Source organism: Haliaeetus albicilla, chromosome Z (genome assembly GCF_947461875.1).
Source record: "Haliaeetus albicilla chromosome Z, bHalAlb1.1, whole genome shotgun sequence".
NCBI classification, from domain to species: domain Eukaryota; kingdom Metazoa; phylum Chordata; class Aves; order Accipitriformes; family Accipitridae; genus Haliaeetus; species Haliaeetus albicilla.
Window position 1 is genome coordinate 49,326,754 of NC_091516.1, and position 21,043 is coordinate 49,347,796.

General features: G+C 40.1%; 1 protein-coding gene across 9 annotated transcripts in view; it reads left to right on the forward strand.

The window, feature by feature from the left end:
- Positions 1–257: 257 nt before the first annotated feature.
- The window catches only part of FER (FER tyrosine kinase), a 196,135-nt gene continuing 175,349 nt past the window's right edge, over positions 258–21,043 (forward strand). For 5 of the 9 annotated variants that reach the window (XR_011323162.1, XR_011323163.1, XM_069775943.1 and 2 more), the window contains exons 1-3: positions 258–331; positions 13,964–14,071; positions 19,334–19,592. Coding sequence is in view for 7 of the 9 variants with exons in the window: in XM_069775943.1 (XP_069632044.1) it covers positions 19,386–19,592 (207 nt within the window). In the remaining 2 variants the exon portion in view is untranslated. Of the gene's footprint in view, positions 332–741; positions 945–1,010; positions 1,123–8,589; positions 11,624–13,963; positions 14,072–19,333; positions 19,593–21,043 lie in introns of those variants that run through there. The other 4 variants (XM_069775944.1, XM_069775946.1, XM_069775945.1 and 1 more) reach the window with 4 other exon arrangements.

A 21,043-nucleotide genomic window follows, 5' to 3' on the forward strand; every position in this document is an offset into this window, starting at 1 on the left:
GTGCCTTTTCAAACAAGAAGTTGTGAGGAAAATCGTTGCTGGGAAACGGACTCACCGCGCGCCGGAGGCGGAGCGGGGAGGGGCAGCCCCACCCTGCCGCGGAGAGCCACGGCTCCCTTCCAATCGCGCCGCCTCGCCGAGCCGGGAGGCGGCAGCGGAGGCGCACCTTCCTTCGCTGACTGGCCTCCAACTGCAGCGCGTCACCAGGAGGCGGGGAGCGCTCGGACTGGCTGGGAGGGAGCAGGGAGCCTGGCGGCGATTGGCCCGCGCCGGTCACGTGGCGCTGGTGGGGCCGTGACGCCCGCGGTGGCGGAGGGGCTCGGCTTGTCAGGTAGGTAGGTGCCGTGCGCGGCGCGGCGGCGTCGCCCCTGGTGCCCGCGCCCCGGCAGCGGCGCCCGGGCCGGAGGGCGGCCGCCCCCACCCCCTGCCGTGCCCTGCCCGCCCGCCCAGCGGGCAGCCGGTGCAGGGGAGCGGGTAGGCCCCGCGCGGGCGTTTACCTGCGGGCGGGCGGGTGGGGCGGGGCCGGGCCGGCAGCACCGGCGCCGCTCGCGCTCTCCTTTGAGGGGGCGGCGGCGGCGGCGGCGGCATCCGGTCGCCGGCGGCGGCGCGGGGAGGCGTCAGGGGCGCCTCTCGCCCGGCGGCGGCTCCGCCCCGGCGGGGCAGGCAGCGCGGCGGGTGCCGATCCCCGCCCCCGGAGCCGCCGTCGGGCCGGGGGCGCGGGGCCCTGCGCGGGGTCGGGGCGGGCCCCCGGGCCGGCGGCGTCCGGGCTAGGGGACGAAGGGAGGGAAAGGGCTGACCGGGTCCCGTTCCTGCGGCGCCTCTCGCCGCCGGTGCCCGGCATGTCTGATCCCCTCCTGTGCTCCGGCTGCGCCACGGCACGCTGGCCGGGCTGTAACTGCTGCGAATAACGGGAGGACGCGCCAGCCGCCGCTTGAAACGATGCGGTGTGTGCCCCCCCCCCCCCCAAAGAAGTGCAGCGCCCCTGTTTTTGTTTGTTTTTTTTTTTCCTCCTGCCCCCCTCCTGTAAGAATGCTGTACAACTGAGCGGCTGCCTTCACTTAAGCATTAGATTTAGAGCCTGCGTTGGTCGGGCCTTGATGCTTCTGCCCTGGCTTTTTTCTTGTGAGTTTTTACGGCTTGTGTGTTCGTGCGTTTCATGTCTGCGGGGGTCCCGAATGCTCGCATATTTGGTATTGGAGAATGAAATGTATGGAAGGGCATTAAACATCCCTTTTCATGTTGGCGTATGTTTCTGTTTTGTTTGAATTTACATGAGTGTACAGCCTTGGAAGTGACACATCCTATGTGAACGGCTAGGGTTTTGTTACGCTTTTAAAAAAGCCAACTCGTTGGCTTTTTGCGAGAAAGCAGCAGTGCTTTCCAGGTAGTTGACATAACTTCTCCCCACTTCGTAACAAACCTGCACAAAGTGACTTTGATGCTCTGCTGTATTTTAATGCAGCTTCTTCTAACGAGTTGCAGTGTAAGAAAAAACTGGGTGACATCTGAAACTTTTTGACCAAAATAACTTACTGGGTATTATTTTCAGTTAATTGTACCTACTAAATAATGTGTAATAAAGAGATGACTGATACAGTTTACTACATGTATGTGCTAGTCTTCTGAAGACTCAAGGAGGTGGGACGTTCATACTTTAAATCTGCTCACAATCGGTTGCAAATGATGGACATTGTTGTAGTTTGATTTACTGTAGGGATTATTGATGAGACAAAGGTGTGTTCTCTGCTTTTATAAATTCCTTTTTACTGCATTGAAGCAACTTGTCAGTGCTGTTGCAACTTTAAAACATACACGCATGGAACGTTAACCCCGGCAGAGTTGAGCTTTGGGGAATTGCTTTGGAGCAGAAGATCAAGTCTCCTGTGTACAAGGTTACTTTTTAACTGAGCAAAAGCTCTGTTAACCATCATCAAGATCCTTTCCTGCTTTCCTACAACTATTAACTTCATGTCACAACTGAATCTTTCAAAGGAACATTCTTCTTCAGTTGGTATTTGGATTGCCAGTGCCTAATGTGATCATGTAGAAATCATTCTGAGGAGACACTTGAAAATAAAGACAGGCCGAGGAAGGGGCGGGAGTATTTTAAAGTAGAGTGATATAAAGGAAGATGAGACAGGCCTTCGTTAAGAGAGGGGGAGAGGTAACATTTGCTTCACTGGAATAAAGAGATTTAACGTGGGGAAGCAAGATTCAGCTACATGGGGTTGTACCGCGGTTAGGTCACGTAGGATGTATTTACATACTTTAAAATGTTCAGAGTTCAGTTTAGCTCTTCGTGCAATGGAGAGGAGAGGTGCTTTGCAGATCCGAAGTAGGTTTATGCTAGATGCGAGTCGGCCGGTGTGTTCTTTCTCCACGCGGAGACCCCCTCTTCCTGCCCGGCTTGCACCCTCTGCTCGCTGCCGCTGCTCGGTGTCCTTTCAGCTGGGAAGCAGAGGGATGAAGGAAGGTATGTTGCCGTGTCAGCCTGAAGGCGGAGAAAGCTGGCAGTAAGCCCGGAGTTGCTCCATACAAGGAGATGGGCTAGCAGCATGAGGTCATAACTTCACAGGGAGGGGTTTTTTTGCAGTGTGTGGGAAGTGGGTCTAGGAAAAGGAGAGGGGATTCTTTTGCTTGGGGGGGGGGGGGGAGGAGAAGCAGCAAAGAGAAGAGAGGAAAGCCTAAGTTCATTCCAGCAGGAAATAAACTGCGTATATGCTCCTATCATAAGATAAAACTCTCCACATAGCACTGTCTTAATTATAGTGTTGATGTATTTGCCTTATAAAAATGGATTTTGAAAACTTAGAGGAGGGGTTTTTTATACAGTAGAGAGAGTCTTGGAATTGTTGAGTATTCACCATTTTATTAGGGATTTAAAGGGTTTAAAATACTGTGCATGTAAATATGCAGCAGGATTCTGCTGTATAACATTTGTGTTATGTAACTAGCATTTCTTTGGACAGATTTATTTTGGAAACTTTTTAAAGTAGTGAAATCAGTGGAATTCGTAGCTTTGTTTCCGAAGTTTGAGAGAAGGTAGTTACCCCTCTTTCTAAGAGCTACGTATGTGGTCGCGTACAGTGCATAGGAAGTTTTGGAAACAGTTCTTGAAAAGCATCAAGGATGCTTCTAGAATTTTTGTGTGTGTGTGGGGGTTTCTTTTAGGACAACTTCATGGCATGGAGGATTTTGATACCTGTCATCTCGTAGCATGAAATTGTATTTGAAAGCATGACTGTAATCTTTTCTAGTTCCTCTTGCAAGTTTAAATGCAGAGTTCAGGTTGGTTTTGAGTGTTATGAGTCTGAAGGAATAGGGATTTTTTCAGTCCTATGTGTTTCCCTGATGATGATAAAAATAAATTCCCAATAAATTAAGACTTAATGCTGATATTAATCTAAGTGAGTGAATTGTACTTCATAACATCATCCTACTTTGGAACTCAGATTACCGTTTGCTCTATAGTCACCAGCTTCCTTTGCATTGCTGCCTTTCTACACTAGAGGGAAAAAGCCAAATGGTTTAACCACATATAATTTCAAACTTTCTTTCCCACATCTGAGCTTGTTACTAACCTGCTCATGATCCACAGATGATGCGTGTCATAGCAGTGTGTAGAGACAGCTCTCCATACTCAGAGCTGTACTGTGGTTCAGTGACTGTTTTCTGGCCAGTTGTACAGGTTTGTCACAGTTCCCAGTCTTTGAAATGTATTAACTGGCTTGTCAGAACACAGCTCTGGCTGCTTAATCTTGCCTGTGTTGTGAACTTGCACCTTGAGCAGTGAGGCTTTCTGGTATGGTTGCTCTTATTTTCTGCTCAGGGTAGGTTTACTACTCAGGCCAAATCTTGTCCTTAGGTTGTTGATAGGGTGAATGTGGAGTAGCAGCAGTAGTTGCGTTCTGTCAGACATTTCTGTAGCTCTCTATTAAGAGAATCACATGAAACTTTTGACTGTTAAGGGAGAAATAAAAACACTGCATTTGTACCCTTAATCTGTCCTTTAGGTATGCTTTACAGTATTGCATGCACAATACTGTAGTCCATTTGGAATGCTGTTTTCTTAAGTGCTAGTAATGAAAATACTTAATGAATAACTACTTAATAGTTTATCATGTATTAAGCATTTTTCTACACGGTATTCAAATCTTGGTCTCAGGACAGTCCTTTTGCAAGCTCCCTTGTAATTGATCTTAGAGTCTCACAACCTTTTTTTCATACTATGGTTTTGGAAGTGATTTATTTTAACATGAGGAGCTGAGACATTAAGAAATTAAGCTTAAGCATCAAAATAAATGACCATAATTAAGACCTAGTGAAAAATCAATTACCTTTTAAGTAGGGGCAACCTGTGAAAAATTTGTGAATTGTTGCATATTATGTAAGCACTCTTTGCCAGAAGCATGAATAGAATCCAAAATAATATTAAAGTGTATTAAGCATGAGCCCTTTGTTCCCTGAAATTGCCTGTTTAGAAACTGGGAAGCATACAGTTACAGCCATGAGCATGATAGAGGGGCTTGTCTTCATGACTCTGACAGAATGCTGACTCATCCCCAGAGCACTCCATCCTCTGTAATAACTGAGTCAGGCATTTATGGAGAAAAGCACTGTGGAAGTAATTACATAATCACATAATGCATATTCCAAAGAGGGTGGCATTTAGGTTTTCATCCTAAATTTGTGAATCTCTTAATTTCAGTACTTGATTTGTCAGCTTTGCTGCTTTTCTCCAGCTCTGTTTATGCTTAACTTTTTGCTTTAGGAAAATTGGGAAGTCTTATTCCATACATTGACAGCATGTTGTAACTTACATGGTTCATCATCACATTTATAATGTTTGCTGTTTGAACTGAGAATGGCAGTAATTGTTTTTCTCAGTACAAAACAGACTGGAGTGGGAAAGGGCATAGATTTAATGGTTATTTAACAAAGGCAGGAATAACTTTATTGAATATTTGGTGCTGTAATACTCAGACAAATAATGTATTAATAATGGCTCAGCTGGTGGAGGTTGTTAGCCTCTGGGCTAGAAAAATCACAAAATTCACCCTTGGTGAACCTATAAACAAGTCAGAGTAAGGTCTTAGGATAAACTTTAATCTTTGAATACCTAAAGCTTGTCCTATCTGCTATTAAATTGTATAAGTTTGTTCAAAATCTGTTTACTGTAGTGTACTGCCACTGTGTCTGTTAAAATACAGCTTTTGTGAATTATGCTAAAGCTTTCTTTAATGTTTTGGGTTTCTTTCAGATAGCATCTGACTTCCTAGTTGTGGCTTCTGCTTTGAAATGTTCATGAATGTAAAATAGTACCCCACAGTATTTGTATCCCAAGTAAGTTTCAGGAATTCCAGATAAGGGTGCAGTCAAGTAAAGTGGCTAAGTTTTAAAAATGTGACAGCTTAAACACTGTAAATAGTGGTATATTAAAACAATTGTGCTATCCCTTCAGCAAAATGTTGTGAGAATTGCTTTTGTAGCCAATTTTAATGAAAATCATATGACTTTGCAGGATCTTTTTACTAATTAACAGATACAAAGCATCGAGTCAGAAAAACACACACTTGTTTATTGTTGATGTGAGTATATTTCTTGTATATTGATGCTATGAATTGTGTGTTTTCTCCCAAGGAGAATATCTTTTCCATAATTTTTGTAATACGGTTGTTTACCAGTTCAGCAGATAAAAGGAAGTGCCCGATTCGCCAAATACAGAAAAATGTTGAAGTGCGTAGCCAAAAAAGCAAAGAATTGTAAAGAGTTAAAAGGTCTGTAACAAAGGTACAGGAAGGCCTTTTAATACCCAGTTCTGCCTTTTGGATTAGGTGGATGTTGAAATTGGAGTGGGAAGTCTGTCATCAGTGAATGTGTTAAGTAAATCAGAAGCTCCTATTTTAACAAATTTAATTGGCATCTAGATCATGTAACTTACCTAAATGATTCTTTTTTATGTGAGGAGGTAATTACACACATCCTTAGTGAGGTAAAAATCTCAGTTTGACTCAGTCCTTGTCTTCCTCCACAGCCTCTTAGTTTTCCATGCTGCATGCTTTCTAGCTCTGCTTTTCTGGGGCCAGCTGGTATCCTCTGAATGAAAACCTGTCCACAGCTGACAGGATTGTTTTCTCCAGGCTCTGCTCCCGCCACAATATGGATGCGCACTGCAGCAGATTTGTGTCCTATGCAGAACAGTCTCGTGGAGGTATCCTATCCCTGTATGCCTTGTGTCCTCAGACCTAAGGCTTCATGTTTCCACTAAGCATGCAGTGCATACCCTGCATATTGTGCTGCTGAAATATGATGCTGATGGGCTACGATCAGGTGATCTCTTGTGCTCTGGTATTTCACCACTGGAGTCCCCGGAGGCAGACCTGGGAAGCCTAGTGGAGATGTAGGGATTTCCAGTGTGGATGTGGCTAGTCTGCTTTCAGCAGGTGGGAGCTGCCATTTCCAAAGCAGTGATTAAGCAGGTGGTTGTTAACATTTGACTATTACAATAGGATGGCTTGTGTCTTTCTACAGAATTTTTCTCAGATTAGGTTGGGACTTCAGGTATAAAGATGCAGTCAGTCAAATTCCCTTCAACTGTCTCAGAGTACAGTATGGCAAGAATTCTCAGGGACCTAAATAACCCTTGCCTACAATACAAACATTAATACCATGTCTATTTTTTTTTTCCCCTAAAGAATATCCATGAGTTGTGCTACATCCTGAAGAATATTGGCCTCATAAATGAGAAGTTAGCTGCTTGGTATGATTTCTGGAAAGAATACTGTTGATATGCAGAATGAAAAACTTGGGATAAAAAAAAAATCTGTTGCAATAAAGATAAGTTAGACTGAATTTTATATATACAAATAAATTTCCATGTGAAGAGTCCAAGCATATGTTTTTTTGGCTCATGTGCACTTCAGTACCATTTTTCCAGAGGCCCGGGACGTTAAGCATCCACAACTTTTAACTGTTTGTTACAACATCCATTAATTAAAGCTTGATCCATTTCTACATTTTCAAATGAGAATATTACCCTTCAGAGGGAGTGTTCTTTATAACTGGGAAGGCTGATGATACCCAAGCAAAACTGACTGGATCTAAAAAGATGGGGTAGGTTTCTTCATGTATCTTGAAAAGTTAGTCCTGGTGTGTATTTGTAAAATGTATGTATTAAAATTTGTTACATGCTTCAAGTGTTTAAGAAAGTGCAAATGCATAGTTCGTCTTCTGACTCTACCTTTATAGTGAGAGTTACTGTATCACATTTAACAGAGAGAGTTACCACAGTGAGTATCTTTTAGGATGTGGAGCATACAAAGAAAGTCGCTGAGCTCAGGAACAGCAAACAAAGACTTGAGGCAACACGTTTCTGTGAGCCACAAGATATGTTGTATTTCCTGCAGTGTAGCAGTCTGGATTATCAACTGTTGGGAAGAGACAGGACTCTCTTCCTCATGGACCTGTGTTCCTCATGGGCTGGTTTTCTGTACAGAGTACTGTGTTCTCATACTACATTAAATGTGATACAGTGGTGCCAAGGAAACAAGTGACCTCAAGAAGACAGAATGAACAGTGAGCTAAGTAGAAGGTTTAATGAAGCAGAAGGCTGTAGTTAGTTTAATGAAGGAGAGAAGAAGCAACACCCTGATTGCTCTTTGAATTTCTTTTCAAAGAGCGATAAATACTTGGAACTAGATAATGTTTCTCCTGAGGAGACCAGTATTGTCCTATATTACAGACTAAGGGCAGATTTTTAATCTAATTGGTTTTGGCTGCAGCAAGAAGTTCTGGCTGATGTTGGGCCATAGGAAGAAATTAAACTGCCTTTACACTTCTAAAAGTATTTCATATCCTGTGGATTTCTGTTTTTCTGTGGCAGTCCACAAATCTCAAGAGGTAATACAATGCTTCTGGAAGAAGCTCCTAGCAGTGTTCTGGATTTCTAAGTTGAAACGTGCAATGGCAGCAGCTAGAAGAGTTTTGGGACCTGAAACCTTTCCAAGGAGGAATCTTAAGTGGTGTATTGTGGTGATGAGAGACCGTCAGTACTGTGTCAGTATTCTTCCCTGCTCTGTCTTCCCCAGAGAGGTATTTCAGTAGGTGGCCTTGGGATTGAGGGTTTGCGCTTGGATGTTTGGGGTTTTTGTGTGTGTGTGTGTTCATTCTGACTTGCTGTGTATTTATCTCAAGGCAGATGGAGAGCAAGATATGAAATGTTACCTTCAGATATTTGGAGTTTTTTTGCAAATAAGGATGACTGCTTCCTACCTTTGAACTGGAGAAGTCAGCATCTAGTTGAATGAGAGAAATGAACAAAGAAATAAGTTAATAGTGCTTAGACTAACTCATTAGTCAACAAGGTTACTACAGCTACTTTTTTATTTCAGTGTTGACTCTTGCTGCGACTTTTCCTAGCAGTTGTTTTCATCTTCCCTATTCATCTAAGGCAAATCTCCTGAAGATGCAGTACTTTTGTTGTCTTTCGTTGCTCTTGTTTGTTCACAAGTTTCTTTAATACACTATATAATATACACTTTAAATGAGCCTGAGTCACTGAAGTGTGTATTTTTATTTTTTTTCAATTTGTGGTCAACTTTTGGTCTCTTTAGCATTATATGTTTCTTTGTAATTCTGTAACGGTCCTGTCCTTTAGCCCGTAGAACTTGTAACAGGGTTGAGATGCTGGAGCACAGTGCCTGCCACATGAGAGTCATTTTTACCAGCCTCATCCTTCACAATCTGTTTTTCTGTTAAGATTTAGTGTGGAGATAAATGTCGCAACACTGCAGAATTGAGAGTTTGGTGAAAATTTGTTGGTCAGATACTCTCTATAAAGGCTGTGCTTTTCTTTGGCTTTCCTTGCAGCCTGGAACTTAATATGAGGAAAGTTTAATCTCTGGAAAAGTACAGAAAGGAAGGCTTTCTTCACTTGTAAGCTCGTGGAGGGTAATGGGAAACTAGGTGCATTTACCCTTTGAAAGCAAGGGTGATGTGTGTCTGTTATTTTGTAAGTGGCACTGCCTCTTTCAGAGTTAAGAAGAGCACAGCACTGAGTCCTGAGACACAGTGCCAGAGTGTGACTTGTGGCAGCCAGCCTAGCTCCGCTCTTCCTAACCGGTAGCTGCCTTCACCTTTTTGTACTTTTCTGCCTGGTCTGCAGCATCTGCCTTGCTATTTATCTGTGACTGCGAGGTAGAAACTTCTACAGGATTGAAGCAAAACTGGTTGAGTAACAGCACCTAAAGAGCACTTGACACATGGTTCACTAACAAATGGCAGCTCTTCCTGTGGCACATTTTTCACCGGAGGCCTGAGATGATAAATGGCATGCTGAGGAAGTTTTCAGGTCATGGGGAGCTGGGAACAACTGCAGGTGTGGTGGAGAATGAGACTACTATTTAGAGTAATCTTGGGAAATGGGAGACATCATCTAGAACAAAGCAGGGTGTCAGCGAGCACAAAAGCAACATGCTGTCTATAGGCTGGGCTGCATGGGTACATGATGGGGAAAGACAAAGGGTACAGTGCAGTTCTGTGGAAGAGGATCTGGAGTTTTTGGATCACAAGCAAAGAAGGACACAGTATCATGCTGTTGGGAAGAGGTTAAAGCAGTCGGGCAGGAGCTCAAAAGTAATTTGAAGTAATCTTTCTGCTCTTCTCAGAGTTGGTGGGTCCAACAGTACCCCACTGTTTTAGATTCTGAAATCTAAGTGAGATGGGGACTGACTGGAGGGTGTTCAGAGGACAGCAGTGGTCTAGAAAATGATTTAAAATAAAAGATTGAAAGGATTAGAGTTGCTTAGTCAAAAAATAGGATATTCAGGTTGCAAAGAAGTGGCTAGTGTCTTCTCTTTATTCCTCAGTCATGGGGTGGGGAAGGTGGTATTTGGTCATTGAGAAACTTTGTCCTCAGGCTAAGGGCAGGGGAAAACTGAATCAGATAGCCTGAGAAGACGGAGACTTGACAAAAATCTTTCTGCCATAGGTAAGTATATGTGGTTCTTTGGTGGAAGGGGAAATCATTAGATGGTGTCTTTAGATTATAAGCCTTACACCTACATGTCAGTGACTTTACTCCCATCATATCTGTTACTACCATTTGCACGTGTGAAAAGAATTCCAACAACTAAATGAAAACTTTGTTTATCCAAAAAAGGAAGTGTGTCTTGTTAATTCTAGGCAGAGGGTCTTAGAGTTGTTTTTTGGGGTTTTCTCTTTTTTTTTTTTTGTTTGTTTTGGTTTTTTTTTACTACTGACAAATGTAAATTCTATTCTTTGATGGAGATCACTGCTTCTTGTTTGCATGTATTTTTAAGAAGGTCACAGCTGCAAGAGCTGCTCGGGAAAACTGTGGTCTTCATACAGCTGCAGCGCTAAGAGAGTGAGAGTGCACTGTGTGAGGATGTTTGTATGCAATCAAGTGAAGTTTCTCTAGCTCAGTACTTGCTACTGTCAGATAAGAAGGGGCTGCTGGCACAAACGTAGAATAATAGTTCCTGTCCTGCTTTTGCAATTTAGAGACATCTTGAGATGGAAATTCTGCTGTTCAACAGATCTGTTTTTTTAATGAATTTTTATACTAATTTTTGAACCTGTTTGTTTCTTGGTGTCAAAAGTGTCTTTAGGCATTGAATTCCCTCATTTAATTATTTACTAGGCAAAGAAGTACTTAAGAGCAACTTTTAAAATTTTATTTGATGTTCCCATGTTCTTCTGGGAAACATTTCAGGCATCTGACATACCATGTCTCTTTGTGCTATCATGATTTTTTTTTTTTGTACTTTGATCTGACACCCCATCATACTTACCTGTTCTGTGAGGTAAAAAATTCTCTTTACTTTCTTTGTGTAGAAGCTGCTCCATAGTCTGATCAATATTACCTATACTTTTTTGGTGCTTTACATTCTTCATGAGATAGAATAGTTTGAAGGTATAGGCACACCATAAATGCATCAGCAGCATAAGAATATGTTATGTTCTCTCTTCTCTTCATTTAAAAAAAGTCTGATATTCTGGATGGTTCCTAACCTGCCCAGTTCAAAGCACTGAACAAATGTTTTTGAAGATGTTTGTTCAGAGGCTACCAGACATTTTTCTGGTAGTGGCATTAAATAACCTAGAGTTCTCTCTCCCAGTGTGTTGCATTGCATTTCCTGACATGTGACTTCATCTCCTGTTTTATATGCTTGCTCAGTATTCTGGGGTTCTGCAAATTTTTTAATGATGGGTTAGTTTTGGTTGCTCATAATAATTTTGTATAACTTGCAAACTTTAGCACAGATAATATGTGAAATGACAGATAAGCAGGTTCTGAACAGCAGTCCAAGTCCTGGCACAGATTCTGGTGAGGTCTCTCCCCTGTGAGTCTTTCTCTCTTAAGTAGTACCCTGGAAGGTCTTCATTTCTGTAACAGCTTCCTATGAGAGACATCAGCAGAAAATTTTTGGAAGTCTTCTGTTCACTACTACTTCCAGCACCTTTATCCACAGGAACCTTGATTCCTTCAAAGAACTCTTCAAGTTGCGAAGCATCATGTTCCTCTACAAAAGCTGTGTTGTTGTTTTTCTTCCTATTATTCCAGTCTACAGATTCTTAAGTATGGTTTTAACCACCTTGCCTGGTATGGAAGTCAGACTGCCTTTGTTGTGCTTCTCCTGACTGCCTTGTCAAGCTCTGAAAAAATTTGATGTATTTTCCACTCCCCATTCCTCTTTACTTAGGTCACCTTAAGCCTGAGTTTTTGCAGAATTAATAGTTTGGCAATTTCATATTTGATGCTTTAACACTTCAGCTGAATAGTATCTGGCTCTGGTGAATTCTTACTATTAATTTGATATTTCTAAATGCTCCTCTGATGCTTCATTTAGAGAGATTGCCTTAGGTATCCCCAGTCTAAAGAAGATATGGTGTGGGACTGGCTTTGACTGTCTCAGAAGTGATTTCAGAAAACAACAGATCATCTAGGTTTTCTGCTCTATCCATATCTTCTTCTAATTCTTTTATATCTTCATTTTCTAGTGGTTTATTGCATTGAGGTAGCAAACTGTATCAGATTCTACTATATTTGAGCTCAGAAATAGCAATGGGAATTTTGTAACATTTTATTGCTCTCTTACAGATGGTTGTGTAGTTCACTGGCAAGCTTTTATTACACTTCTGTGTACTAGCTAGTATATGCCTATCAGTTAGACCAGTACTGGATTTGTATTACCAGTTTTAAATTCTACTAATGACCTGTATGCAGATGAAAATATGCACATAGATAAAAATTCAGTAGTAATTGGAATTCTGAAGAAAAGTTGGGTTTGCATTTTATTTTTATATTGACAAACAAAATTCTCCATTCTAACATATGTGATAGAGTAGTTCTTTAAAAAAAAAGGAGTGCTTTTTGTCTGTGTGCAGAGAGCAGAAGACATAGCTTGTCTGTATTTAAGTGGCTCCAATCTGTTGCCTTATTTAATAAATGGAATTTTCAGAACGGGTTCGTTTTACCACATGCAATTCTTTAACATCTGCTTGAAATCTGAATGTGCCCAGGTGGTGGTGGTAGCATGTGTTTTACTTCCGTGAGTCCCATTTGAACCAGGAAAGGGGTTAAAAATAGTGTTTATGTCCAGTGGTATTCTGGTGTTTCCAACTGGTTTGTATTTGTGATGGGAGGACTGGAGCCAAATTTACTACACTGTTTTGCTCTTGCTTGTAATTTTTTGCTGCTGAAGACTTTCTCTTGGGCTTTGCAACTTTGCAACAAGTATTTTTTGTATCTGTTATTAAAAATGTGGTGAATTTTGTAATGCTTCTAGCCTGCTGCGTTTTTTTTCTCCTTTTGTATCTGCTTGCAAGCTGCTGTTTCTTTGCAGTGACTGAATGTAAGCATCATTTGCAGTCTTTTCTATTTTTGGTCATGGAGAATGGAAGTTTTGTATTTATATTAGGCAGCACTTTGTTTCTACAATGTCACTAAATAACCAGAAGGGAATACCAAATAACATCTGCTTGAATATCAACTAAAACTATCCCTTCATAAGATTTTATAAATGTGTCCATGATTAGTGCTTTGTTTTAAATAATGGAGATCTTGAAAAAAGTTCTCATTTTTTTACCCTTATACACTGTGTCTGTCTTTTAGTTTTGCTTAATATGTCTCTTCTTACAAGGGCATTGCTAAACTGATGTTGAATGTTTCATCTAAAGATTTAACTTTAGATGAGACATTCTGCTATGGGATTGTGAGTGAATACTTCACATAGGTCTGGATGTGGCTTATACAGTATACCTTACACTTGTAAGCTATATGCAAAGCCTGTTTCTTCTTATTTTTTGGATTTTATGTACTCTTTTCTTAATATAAAACCTCAAAGATCCAGCCTAGACTGCAGTCCAGAGTTACAATTTGAAATTTTAGTGCTGCAGTCATCTTAACTTTCTGACCTTTTACTATTCTAGATATTGGAGTAATTAGAGCCATATAAGCAATTTCTGTGTCTTGATTGGTTGCTTTCTCATGTTGCCACTTGTTTTCTTACAGTCTAGTGAAAATACCGCTATGAAGTTTATCTTTCATATAATGAATTTTGGTTTTCCATGCTTTCATTTTCCTTACTAATGGGCTTCCTTTTTATTTTATCAAGGGCAAAGTTCAGAAATAAATGAATTATCTAGTTTTCTGGCGTCATAAGAAGTTCCAAGAACTTAAAAAAAAAAATCTTTGGTCACGTGTAGAGACAAAATTATTTCTTCCCTCAAAATTGTGTGTATGAAGTGATAGCATGCTACTACCTGCAGTTATTTGAGAAGTCTGCTCTTCTGTTTTCTTGAACTCTGTGTCTTATTAAAAAAAAATCTCTCTTCTGGTAATAATCTGAAAATGCAAAGCAAATTACCTAAGTTTAAGTTTTGCAATGTAGCTTGAAATGCTGAAATAATAATAAATGTTTTATCTGTTTTTATTTTACAGAGTGCCCAGAAAATAAAAGTATATTTTAGAAAGTGAGAATCAGAAGAAGTAGCTGCTGACATAAAGGGAAGTGTATTAAGGATCATTTCCTAGGGGAAATTTTTTAAGGTATGTGAGTTATGTCTTCCAGAAAAGCTGCTCATTTTGCCTTGAGTGGACTAATATTTCAGACCAGTTTTGAAACAATCAGGCTAGCTTTAGATTACCACTTTGGATGTTTATTGAATGCAGTAGCTCTATGGAAGCATTAATTCAGCTAGTTCGTGTTCCATACATTTCACATCAAATGCATATGTAGATAATATTCTGAATATGTGGTTAGTGTAAACAAATGGTAGATAAAGCATGTGTTTTGTGTTTCATGGTCTTGCACATTCCAGGAATGGATCCTACACTAAAAGAAATGTCAGTTGTTTTAACAGTCTATTTTTTATTGAAGGTGTGGATGGAGGGCTGAGAATGATTTATTTCATTGTTTTAATGGAATATAACCTACTGTAAGCTTCACATTCAGAAATTGAGATGCACTGTCTAACAAATTCATCACTTGATATACAATTTCTTTTAAATCAGTACAGAAGCCTTGAATTTGAGGATTTGTCTCCTGAATCCAAGTCCTCTTCCTTCTCTGATTTTGCATGATTCTTAATGTTTCTAGAAAGGGTCTGTAAAATATAAGCCATGCTAAGTGATTTGCAGCCCACACAGATTTAGGAGCAAGGGAATTGACAGCAGATCAAGAGTGAGTGTGGTGCTGTCTGCATACTCTGCCTATTCAATATTCCTCCTTCTGGAGGGGCCAGATGTCTGCTGTGCTTTCCTGTTCTGAATTTAACTGGGAGCAGGCATGCTTCTGGTTTGTGATTTATCAGTTGCCTGCCTTGTCATTGATATTATGAAACCACAAGTTCCATCTGATGCGTGTGGATCCATCATTATTTTGAGATCAGCAGTCACAGTCTTGGATATATTTTCTGGCAGTATATAACAGAAGACACCAGTTGTTATAAGGGTAGGAGAGCATCCTGGGAAAGTACTGCTATACACATGCTCTGTTCTTCCCCACTCGTTTGATTTCAGTCCTGTGTAAGACACACAGGACCTTTGATCTGACATGGTATGGCCACTCTTGTGTCAGGGACAGATTGCAGTCTTTAAATTAATTGCAGATTGGCTGTGAAAACTACTTTCTTCAGAGTTGTTACTGGAATCCAGGAAGACTACTAATGCTGGAATATTGGCTTTATTTGCTGAGAGGAGTGTTACAGTGTTGAGGAATGATGTGACTGTCATTGAGGTTTCTCACTGTCATGCTGACAAAATTTAACATTGATTCATTTGGAATCTGCGCTGCTGTGGTAGTGGTGGTGGAGTCAATTCATAAACTGTCTTCAGTAACTATGCTTAAATTTAGAACTGTTCAAGGCCTGGTTGCTCATTCACAGTATATTATTAAATGTACATTGAGTGTTTACTTCCAGTCAGTGATTAGTTTGTTATTTTGAGAGTGACTGTAAAAAGAAAGTAAGTCTTATTTTCTTGGAATTGGATCTGAGACGTATTTTAACCGTTAAAGCTTACCAAATATTGTTTGGCTAATTTGCATATGCAGTAATTTTTATAGTAACATATATTTATCCCATTTCAAATAAAAAAAAAACTAGCTGAAACTCATTTGTCCTATTTGATGCCACTAGGATTTTACTACTTTTACAAAACATGCTAGAATTCAGTTTGCGACTTCACTGGCATGTCAGATTATGCAAGCATTGTTCATGTGTGGAAAAAGAGATAAACCTCATGGGTATCTGCCAGAAGTAGGAAAGATCTCTTCACAGTAAGAGTAAGCAATTCCTGAAGGTTTTTTTTCCTGTGTGAATTGAGCATATCATGTGTTTCTTGTCTTCAGTTCTCCATCTAGCTACTTTAAAATGGGATGCCATCTCTGTTTTTTTCCTTTGAGATAAAATGTTCTCCCATAATTTTTTGAGAAAGACCCCGCCCCGAATATCTCTCACACTGTATTTTCATCTTTTCAACATTGGAGTAGAAAGCATGTTTCTGTCTCAAACTCCCCATGTCTCCTACTGGTTCCGCAGTGAATCTTTTCTGGGTTCAGATTTTGTTGCACTACTCAATTTTGTCAGTAGTCTGTGGTTGCAAAATCTGGGTGGGAATCTGTCTTTGTCTTACGTGTTCATTGTGAGCATTGCAATGTTGTATGGTAAAGCCAAAAAATGGGACTATTAGTATTTTTTCCGTAATCCAGTAGCTGTGAACATGGGGAAGCACAAGGAGGATCACGCCACGAATAGCAGCCCAACTTGTTTGCTGTCCTTAAATAGCATCTCCTGGTGCCATGGTTGGAGACAGAGTGCTGATCTATATGGATGATTGTGCCCAGATGATCATTGTAGGTCCCTTCCAGCTGAAATATTTTATTCTATTGGTCTGACCCTGTAGGGTCAACTCTTCTGTGCATGCTAAGCAGAGGGATAACCAAACTTGTCTGTATTGGTGCCAGATATTGTCTCTTTGAACGCTGTCCTTTTGAAATGCACGTGTGCTTTTTAAGAGTATTTGAAATACAGATTGCATAGAACACATCTATTCATGTCTTTGGTAATTCTTACAGTTTTGACTTCAAGTAAGCCACTGTGTGATCTGTACTGTTTTCAGTTGTTTAAAGTGTTAAAAAGTGTTCAAAGTGTTAAAAAATTGAAAGTGATTTTAGTTGAAAGTATCATTTTTTAGCTTATTGACAGTTAAGTGGCTTAGTCTTGGATACTTGTTCACCACTTCTTTGCCTCCACAATATTGGAGCATTTGAGTTTTCCTGAATGTCTTGATTGAACATTTTCTTAATCTACAAGGAAGGTGTATGTAGAATGGCTTACCCAGTTGGGAATCATCAACTCTGAGACTTTAAGCTTGTAAGTCTTACTGAATCAGAATTTTGTCACTTTTGCAAACCAAATTTTTGCTGTGCTACTTCTGTCATGGTGAATGGAATGAATTAAAACAAAGACCAGAGTCCAGTATGTGCACAATTTTTGTCTATGTACCCAGGCATCTAATAGTGTAATCAGAAAAAAATCTGATTACTACTTAGCAAAGGCAGGCTTAGCAGGCTGGAGTGAGATGTTGTTGGATCTTCTGTTCTGTTGATCTTTGTAATCTTATGGCTCCGCAGTGAGTCAGTAGAAGCAGACTGAAATATCATATGCTGAGAATATTTCCTCCCTTCCTTGCCTTCCTGCCTCTCAGTAAAAAGCAAGCAATCCAGCACTTCACTCATAACACAAGACCAGACTTAATTCTGAGATTCAGTTCCCATGTCTTCTGAATCTGGAATGCAGGAAAATAAACATACTGTCATTTCTCATAGCTATGTGCTAGAATATTTAGGTAATGTACTAAAATGTGCTAGGACAAAAAGGAGCTTTGTGACAGAAATACAGGTCTAAGGGTGTAAAATAATCATCAGCACAGCTCCAGTCATGTTAATAAGTAGGTGCTCTAAGATTTTTTCTTTCGCTCATCTTACTAAAATACTAGTGGTTTTGCAAGACTTTTTTTAAAACTTAGCTGTGAAAATATTATCAGTAATACAACTAATGACATATTCATGCTGGCTGTATTTATAAAGGATGGACTTATTTACTCTTCTTCTTTATGATTGAGCTCCTAGCTATCAGCAAGAATTCTGACTAAAATATACAGCTTCAAATTAAAAGGCATATGAAAGCTTGCGATATTTATGGTTACTCATACAGCCTTGACTAGTCTCTATTGTGTAGATGCATAGTAACACAGCACTATTCTTTCTTTATAGGATCTTTGTTTCTTTCATTACGTAGCATGGTTTGCGTTCTGAGAATAACCACATAGTGGATGAGGCATATTTCCGTAATTTACTGGAAGAGCTAATGGAGGCAGGGAACTGCAGGAAGAGACCTGGGAGTCAGGCTACCCTGGAGATCACTCTAGGTTCTGATTTGCAAAACCTTTTGAAATTTTGTGTGGTAACTGAAGCCAATAACATCTATCTTTTTTTTTTTTTTTTTTTTTTTGGATACTTAATATGCTAAAAATGCTAGGCACTCTGAAAAGTCTGTCTTTAAGACTTGTACATACCAGTATTAGCTAGTACAATGTTGACATTAGTTTATGTGTCTCAGTTCTCAGTGTAAAATATGATTATTAGTCCTGCTTTGCCCCGTGGGCTGTGAGGAAGATAAATCTGTTAATGTTTGTAAAACACTCTGCTAATTTAAGTGTCAATTTAAAGCCTATGAACAAATTGGTACTTCTGTGTTCAAAAGAGTTAAGACTTGGCTGGAGTGCAGGAATTGGTGAATAAGCAGTACACAGGCAGTGCCTGCACTGCAGTCCGGAACTATAATTGCCATTTATGTAAGTTTATCTTACCTAGTTTGAAGCTGATTAGTATAGGAATAGATTTTTGGTGTATACACAGAAAAGAGGGTTCAGCCTGCATTACAAAATCTATGCAAATCTGTGGAAATTATTCATATGTGTGGCTTCAGGTCTTCCATGATGCGGCCTTGTGTTTATCAGTATCAGATGCTGGTATTTTAGAGCTAGCTCAAACAGGTGTCTTTGAGCTGGAGTTGTGTTACAGGATTTCATAAGGCAGCATTTCTTATCTGTTTATCAAATGATGTCCATTTGGTACAGTAAGACTAGACTGCCTTAGGGGAAGATTGTGTGAAGAAGGACTCTGCCCTAATGTGTGTCCCAGGGGAGCAATGGACGGTTGCATGGGGAACCTGATTTGGGATATTTTCTGATCTTTGGGATGTTGAATCTGCAAGTTTAATGGCCTGCTAAGACAGTGTTTAGGAGCAAACAAGCTTCTAAGTAGTTATCCATTTCCCACAGATGCTGTGCCTGAGACCTGATGCTTTATTTGGATTTTTCTGTGCTCTTAGGACAGTAAACACCAGAAACAAATGTTTTGGGTCACCAGGAGTAAAACAGTGTAGTTGATGGTTCTTGTCTGGAGATACTGTCAGCTATCATTATTTGATTAAATATGTGGATTGGTCTTAGTATCTGTCTTAGATGCTTTTATGTATTCCCTCGTAACTCCAGTTTAAGTTAGGGAGTTTTTTTCCATTTTGCATGTGGAAACTGGAGGACAGTTCTGGGCCTGAGATCTCTACCAGTCGTAGATGGGTGTTTGAAAGAGTGCTCTGACCCTCCTTTTGGTTTATTTTGAGGAGGTATATGTAAGTGGTTAATCCCATGGTTAAGTTATTTCAGGGTTTAGACATTAATAGTTGCTCTTTGTCACATGAAGTTTTTCTTTTGATACATGTCTCATTAACCTTGTTCTGCTTTCAGATGTGGTGAAGAGCCTGTATTTTCCCCTGTGTGGTATATAGTGCCTTAAAAAATGGGGTTTGGAGGTGACCTGAAGTATTCTCATGATGCTTTATTAAAACTGCAAGACTGGGAACTACGACTGCTGGAAACGGTGAAGAAATTTATGGTAATGCGAGTAAAAAGTGATAAGGAGTATGCGTCTACTTTACAGAATCTTTGTAATCAAGTAGATAAAGAGAGCACTTGTCAATTGGATTATATCAGCAACGTGTCCAAGGTAAGACTGAAATATTTTGAATTTGGAATATCCTTGGAAATAACAGTGCTGGGTTTATTTTTGTTTGGTTTAGTTTAAGTTGGATTCCTGTTCTTTCAGCTTCTTGAGAGTTAATGTTGCCAAAGTATTTTAAAAGGGCTCCTTTTAGTTTCTCAATGGAATATGCAGAAGTTGAGGTCCAATCTTGCTTTGAAAATAGTAACTGAGCTAGAATCAATCCTGAATTCTGAAATTCAGTATTTTAGGTTCCTGGGTTGAGCCTGCTGCTTTGTTTAGTGATGAAAATAGAGTATGCTATAGTAAGCTTTTCTTTTAAGACAGTTAAATAGGAACTATTGTTTATGTTATATAGAATTTGTGACAGAAATAGAAAAATGCCAGGAAGCCAAGGCAAAGCCTGGTATTCCAGCTGTTACTCACACTGCAGTGTGTATTGTAAAAACAGAACATTAATTCAGGATGTTTCTCATAATTGTGAAGTTATTTTGTATCCAGTTTAAAATAGCTGTGTTGACTTTTTATAAAGGTAAGGCTTCCCCCAAATTATTAATTTTCAGATTTAAAGCAAGTCCAGTAGAGGTACTGATGAAGCAAACTTCCATATTTCACCTGTTTGTAAGCTTCACTCCTGACTTGGATTCCTTCCTGACTAGAGAAAACTATTTATTCTGTTTTAATGGCTTATTCAATTCTTGGCCCTTCTGCTGTAGCAGTGGTTACGCAGTCCCTTCAGTCTGGCATGAATCCTGATCTCCTCTCTGCAGGAAAACACCCTTTTTGGGTCAAGTTAAATTTTAGACAAAGCAGTTTTTATGTAGTGAGTTTATGGGGTGGCTGCTTGAATAACTATCTGGGATAACATAGCACTGGGAACATGACTGCTCCTTGTGCAGCAGTCTGGATTTATACTAGATTAAAGTGGCAGTGTGTGTGAAAGCTGTGCTGCTATAGCTAGCCTGCTTCAGCTGCCCCAAACGTAGCACTGCACAGTGTTTATCTATAACAAATTCTATTGTTGCTTCCTTCCCCCCACAATAATTCTTGCCTTGTAAATTGACATACTACCTTTTTTTTTCATCTGTGTGTTTTGGTGGTGTATTTGAAATGGTTTTTACCCAATTATATGTCTTACACACAGTTTGTTATGGATTTTGCTATTTAAGTTGTAACGATTTCCGTAAATAAATATTAAAGTGTTGTCATTAGCCTAAGATTGGCAGAAGTCAGGTATTTTCTTCAAGCTTTCTACTATTGGATCCCAAAGTTTTGTATAGAATTATTGGTGATATGACTAATAATTCATACTATGCCTGCCCCACTAGAATTGCCCTTATGCGCTAGCTAAACTGTTTTCCAGTTCTTTAAGGTGATGAAATGGAGCGGATTAGGGCTAGAATAGTAAAGGAACATTGGCAATCAGAATATTTAGCATTATAAAGTATAAGCAACCC